This window comes from Anabrus simplex, chromosome 1 (assembly GCF_040414725.1).
Source record: "Anabrus simplex isolate iqAnaSimp1 chromosome 1, ASM4041472v1, whole genome shotgun sequence".
NCBI lineage: Eukaryota > Metazoa > Arthropoda > Insecta > Orthoptera > Tettigoniidae > Anabrus > Anabrus simplex.
Window position 1 is genome coordinate 1012867849 of NC_090265.1, and position 7135 is coordinate 1012874983.

General features: G+C 35.6%; 1 protein-coding gene across 1 annotated transcript in view; it reads left to right on the plus strand.

Moving 5' to 3' along the window:
• LOC136857816 (sphingomyelin phosphodiesterase-like) overlaps window positions 1–3901 on the plus strand; it is an 84010-nt gene extending 80109 nt beyond the window's left edge. The window contains exons 7-8 of the mRNA XM_067136769.2: window positions 122–312; window positions 3635–3901. Of these exons, the coding sequence (XP_066992870.2) occupies window positions 122–312; window positions 3635–3797 (354 nt within the window). The 3' untranslated portion in view covers window positions 3798–3901. The remainder of the gene's footprint in view (window positions 1–121; window positions 313–3634) is intronic.
• Window positions 3902–7135: the final 3234 nt, after the last annotated feature.

Sequence of the window (7135 nt, forward strand, 5' to 3'; positions counted from 1 at the left end):
GATATTATTTTGTTATGCAGAGTATGTAAAATGCTCACAATGCTGGACTGGAATGGAACTGCTATGTCTAAAGAATTTGCTCATGAGACAGACAGGGTAATGTACTAATTTTTGTTTGTAGGCTGTCTTGGATTATGAAACATGGATATATAACCTGACTGAAGCAAACCAACATGGTAAACAGAAACCTAAATGGTATAAGCTCTACTCATTTAGAAAAGCTTATGGAGTGAAGTCCATGACACCAGCCGCATTAGATGAATTAGTTCATCGAATGGCTGCACACCATGAACTTCTGGAGCAATATCAAAGGTATACTTACTCAAATTTCATTTCATATTTCCTTATTCTATATACTCAGAACCAAGGAATGAGAACTAGTGCATCATGCAGGGTACTTTCTTGGGCACACACGGGAAGTTCGGAGTTGTTGCAGTGGGAAAGTTCTCCATACTCTATACAAAGAGTGTAACTCATGAACACTACTTGTTCACAAAGTTTAAAATCTTTTACTTCAAAGTTTTCTTAAAGAACTAGTCTGAACCCAGTCGTATTTCTTATTTCAGTCAATATAATAATTTGGGCTTGTCAATCAATCAATCAATCAATCAATCAATCAATCAATCAATCAATCAGTCATTTGATCGATCAATCAATCAATCAATCACCACTAATCAGCATTTAAGGCTGTTGCTCAGGTGGCAGAGTTCCTATCAATTGCGTTAGTCATTTCCTATACGATTTCAGACATCTCCCTTGTTAAACCGTTCCAATCTCTAATTGCTCTTCCTATAAATTAATATTTATTCAAATTTGTCCTCTTGAATTCCAACTTTATCTTCATACTTCATCTTTCTTACTTTAAAAATTTCCTTTCAAGCTTATTCTACTAATGTCATTCCATGCCATCTCTCCACTGACAACTCGGAACATACCGCATAATATGCACACAGCAAATTTTAAAATTAATTGGATGATGTAAAGGGATTCATTATGTAGGAGAAAAATAGAAAATCAATCATATCAATTGTTTAGAGCAGAAATGAAAGACATGAAAAGATTTGAGATGTGATGTGATTTACCAGAAAATGACACATTTTTTCCCTTAACATGTGGAAAAGCCTAGGAGAAGGAAAGGAACTCTCTAAGTTATGGAAATAAACAAACAAGTGATGGATAGTAAGTCTTGTATCAGTAGTGCCATCTATCAGAGACGAGAGGCAGCAGAAGAGACAAAGCAAACAATAAATTGTCAGTTGGTATATTACTGTTGACAAGTTTTAGGGTCATCACTGTTTTCTTCTAATAATAATAATAATAATAATAATAATAATAATAATAATAATAATAATAATAATAATAATAATGGTGTATGGTCCCTGGAGAGGCCTGGTGCAGGTCTTTTTCTCAAAGACGGCCTTTTAGACAACCTGCAAATCTGTAAAGATGAGGGCCCCTTCCTAGGATGATTTCTAATACTGAATACACCACACAGACCCAGCCCCCCAGGCATTGGAATTAACCAATTAAGGTTAAAATCCCCGATGTGGCTGGGAATCGAAGCCGGGACCCTCTGAACTGAAGGCCAGTACGCTGACCATTCAGCCAACAATTCGGACTGTTTTCTTCTGACTCGGTATAATTACAGCTTTCAAACACCACCCTTTTAATGATTTCTTGTCCGCATTTCCCACAACAAGACTAAAGATGTGTCGCAAGATGGCCCCTAAATAAACGTTGAAGCCCCCGTTTTGATGAACCAGGAAGCAGAAACGTGCTTGTTGGGGGATGAATAGAAATGGGTGCAGAAAAGTTGGAACTGATGAGGAGAAAGCCTGTATATTTGAAGACAGTTTTGTATGAAGATATGTGGAGACTGTGCTTGTCCTTTTGCATTTTTATGTCCATCCTAGTCTCCTTTTCTATTGCTCCTTCTTCTGACACTGATCTGTCATTGTGTTCCTGTCTTTGTACATATAACTTGATGCATCATTTGTTTGTTCCTTTCCATTATTCACATCAAAATCAGTCTATTCTTCCTCATGACAGCATTTCATTAATCCATTCAAATCACAATAAATGGCCACATTTTTTACTGTGGAATCAGATTTAATTTGCCCGCCCATAGTTTGAGTATACTTGTCACACAAAAAATCATGCATAAAATAATAACTACCGGGCGAGTTGACCCATTTTCACACCAGGCAAATGCTGAGGCTGTACCTTAATTAAGGCCATGGCCGCTTCCTTCCCATTCCTAGGGCTTTCCTATCCCATCATCACCGTAAGACCTGTCTGTGTCGGTTCAACGTAAAAGAAATTGTAAAAAAAAAATATAATTAATGCAGATAATTCACTCAAATTTTGCATTCATGCCATTAAAGGTTATGACTTACTCATTCTTCATTCCTTGAAGACTTCTGGCTGTGGTACAAATGTTTCATTTGAAATAATTCCAAAAAGGAGTGGATCCATGTACTCTAAAAACTTCACAAATTTTGACAGTGCTCAGACTCTGTAAATTTTTCATAATATTTCTGAAACACCATTGTATCCATGAAATTTATATATATCAGGATTATTGTCTTCTCCAATTTCCAGTCACTACGGTCCTTTTGTGTCACCGGCCAGGCGCGTTTGGAATAAGCTGGCACGGCACTTTCACTGTCACTTTCTTCAATGCTCTGCTCACTTCAGTAACTTTCACTGTTGCTATCACTATCCTCTAAAACATCATTATTGCCATAATCGCCATCTATAACAAAATCTACAAGCGCTTTCTTTCTCTCGTCGTCGTCGTTACCGCAAAACTGGTTCTACTGCATAATAAATACTGAATACCGATGAAAATAAACTGTTTTCAACAATTCCAGTGTCACAGAAATATAGACAGCATTGTTTACCACATGCCTCTAATTCCTTACAGTGTGTATTGTTAGAAATTATATTGCAAAGGGAATCTAATATACGAAGATAAGCGAGTTACTGCGTCATTCTGAGCTGAGCTCATCATTTGATTCATGCACCAAGACACCACGGATGACCACAGCTCATCATATGACACAGATGGGTTAACTAAATAAAATGGCTGGGGAAACTATCCAACACAAACAAGGACTGTTTACAAAGCAGACTCTCAGGTTGATATTTCATCACCTTTTTGATCCAATCCAACATCACTTTGCTGATTATACCCATTTTCTGAAACATTAGCTACAAACTTCAACCCTTTAAGTGCAATTTTTGTTAGGAATGTGATGTACTACAACAATTTCCTCCATTGGCAGTGGTGGAAAACATTAAGGCGAACTGCTGCTTCTCACCACTCGGATGTCACCGTCGACCATGATGATGGATTTTACTTTTCAAGACTGGTCAACATGATGAAATCATTCTTTCCCATTATAACAGGCCTGTTTTCTATGACCTGTTCCTTAAAATCACTAAGGATTTTTAAAAAATCAGAACAGGCACGTAACAAACTGGAGTGTGAAAATTATGGAGTTTGAAATTAACCACAGAAATATCATTTGGTGTAATCTGTTTTTGTACTCCTAAAAGGTTTTAGAATACACTGGAAGAAAGTATCAGTTATGGAATAGGTGTTTTATTTTCATTTTTTTTCCCCTCCCAGATATTTTGTGAAAGATGGTGACCCACTTCTATCTTCTGGATGTGATACTTCCTGTCTCAGATCAAGGCTGTGTGAAATTGTGCAGATTGATGCTACAGATAAAACCAAGTGTGAAGAACTTCTGGAGAAATTTAATGCAAATAGACTTAAGAAATATGAATAAAACAATATAAATTCTCAAACTTATAACTAAACCTACTAATGTGTTGTACCTCCCTTCCTTGGAAAGTGGAGACAGCTCTCTTCTGTAAAATAAAAGTTCAATAAACCATGAAATGTGTGAATCTTCCTGCTTCCTGTCAATATATTTTGTGAATATCACTCAATTTTCTATCATCTCCTCTGCCTTCTACCGATGTTCATGACAGTCTTTCTTATACTCAATTTAAGGCTGTACTAGTGTAAGTAAATAAATAAATAAATAAATAAATAAATAAATAAATAAATAAATAAATAAATAACTAACTAACTAACTAACTAACTAACTAACTAACTAACTAACTAACTAACTAACTAACTAACTAACTAACTAACTAACTAACTAACTAACTAACTAACTAACTAAATAAATAAATAAATAAATGAATGAATGAATGAATGAATGAATGAATGAATGAATAAATAAATAAATAAATAAATAAATAAATAAATAAATAAATAGCACCTGGCAAAAATTACTGCAGTCAATATTCACAATTTAGTAATTGCCTGTAAAACTCTCCAGGGTCATTGTCCCGCAGATGATTCTTTGTAAGATCAGTTGCATCAGTAGGAGTGTCCTCTAGTACAGCTGTTCCCAGCCTTTGAGAAGGTACGGCTCTGTAAATTCATTTTCTATAAGATGAGAACCCAGTCTCATCAAATTAACTCATAAATATGTTTCCATTTTTTTTAAATTCATACATTTAACTAACATAAATATTAGTTATGAAGTATGGGATAATTTTGAAGAGTATTAGTGGGAATAGTACACTATGAAAACGGTGTGACATGTTGGCAAATAAATAGATTAATTATCTTCAATGTAAGTGAATTATTTTTATTTATACTTCCCAACTAATTGGTCTGTGACATCAGAAATACATGATATTTCATTCAGGTTTGAGAGTAGAGTATTCACTGCCCATTGCTGTAATTGGATTGCTGGCAATTGTTATGAGTAGTCATAAGCAGCAGTATTTCCTTCCCCAAAAGTTGAAAGATTTCTGTGTTTGAAAATTCCTGATCATTCAAGATTAAGTGGCTTGGTCATAGACATTTGCTACAGAGATATTATTTATATTTTAGACCAGCACTTTTCTGTACAATCGTGAAAATTATTCTGTTAAGAATATTTCCACTTCAGAACATTTATTCATGAAAAATGCTTAGAAAAGTAAAATCTCAGATTCCAGGAGAATATCTTGCAGATACTGGGAACAAAGAATTATCTTCAATCTGTATAAAAATCAGTCTGCAGTGATAAGAATCGAGGGCTTTAAAAAAGAAGCAGCAATCCAGAAAGGAGTGAGGCAAGGCTGCAGTTTGTCCCTCCTCCTTTTCAATGGTTACATACAGTAGAACAGGCAGTAAAGGAAATCAAAGAGGAATTTGGAGAAGGAATCACAATCCAAGAAGAGGAAAGCAAAACCTTGAGATTTGCCAATGATAATGTTATTTTATCTGAGACTGCAGAAGATTTTGAGAAGTTACCGAATACTTTAAGGTTAAGTCAATATTCCACCTTTACAATACCAAAAGTTTATACGTATGACAATACGGACTTTACAATGAAATTTATTTTATGTAAAGTTACTGAATGGTATGGACAAAGTCTTGGGTAAGGAGTACAAGATGAAAATAAATAAGTCCAAAACAAAAGTAATGGAGTGCAGTCGAATTAAGGCAGGTGATGCAGGAAATATTAGATTAGGAAATGAAGTCTTAAAGGAAGTAGATGAATATTGTTACTTGGGTAGTAAAATAACTAATGATGGCAGACGTATGGAGGACATAAAATGCAAACTAGCACAAGCAAGGAAGAGCTTTCTTAAGAAAAGAAATTTTCTCACTTCAAACATTGATATAGGAATTAGAAAGATGTTTCTGAAGACTTTCATCTGGAGCGTGGCATTGTATGTAAGTGAAACATGGATGATAACTAGCTCAAAAAGAAAGAGAATAGAAGCTTTTGAAATGTGGTGTTGCAGAAGAATGCTGAGGATGAGATGGATAGATCAAATCACAAATGAAGAGATACTGAATTGAATTGGTGAGAGGAGATTGATTTGGTTAAATTTGATGAGAAGAAGAGATAGAATGATAGGACACATCTTAATCACTCAACGTGGAGTGCTGTACACTGCACGCAGGCTCCCCAAATGCTCTCTGTCGCGGAGTGACATACATTGCACACACGTAGCAGGTTCTGATTTGTGCTTCTATCTAGCGAATATTTCTTGAACTATTACAAATGTAGTAAGATATATCTGCAGAAGCAGCATCGATCTTTCATTTGATGCATGTATCTATCAAGTATTTATTGATTACGTATGATATGTTGCATCTGAAAAACCAACAAGTTCTGTTGTTGACATCATGGCTGCTAAACATTTTCTCGTGATCACAAATTTGAAAATTAACGATGTTTTACCAAATGATGATATGGAAAGTTCAGTTTCGTTAAGCAAGGACTAGGATATAAAATTTGAGAGTCAAAGTAGTGATCGTGACATTGATGTTGCTTTTGATACACGGGAAAATATCGGCTGTAATGTCATTGATGGTGGGTTTGTGTGAGAAGACATGGAGAATTACAGAGGGCAAAGGGGTATGTTTACAGCAAATTATGGGTCTCGGAAGGCTGCAAATAGCTGCTTATGTCCTGTGTAAAAAAAAATCAGCTTTTTTCCACTGTCGAATTCATAAAGATGATAGTAATATAGGCAGATATTTATGCTCAGCATCGCATGTGGTCACACGGTATATTTCCGTTTCAATCAAGGGTAAATTAATGTGTTCCGGTAACTGTGGAAGAAATGTATGCAGCTTTTGCATTGTGTATGTTAATGAGCATACTACAGAAACCTGTACTGAGACATTAATTCTCAAAAAATCTGGGTACTAGCTACCTCTATATTTGGTTCAGCTATATTTTGGGCCCATTTGAAAGCTCAGAAGATTCCTCCACTTCATTGACCTTAGATAATTCCAGTAAATTATGTTTTTTGTGTGTTTATGCTCTAATAACACACTAACCATTTTGGTAAAATTCATTGAACTGTTTGTCATTTACGTCACATTAACTGAGAGCCTGCACTCATAGCATGCTTGTTGCTATACTTCTCCCGCAGCACAGGGTAGCCAGGTAGTGAAAGTCGTCCCACGCTGAGAGGTCAAGACACCCAGGACTTGTTCAGTTGGCTTTTGAAGGAAGTGTAGGCGGTAAGAATGGTAGGGGTAGACGAAGGCATGAATACGACAAGCAGATTAGAGCAGATATAGGATGCAATAGTTACGTAG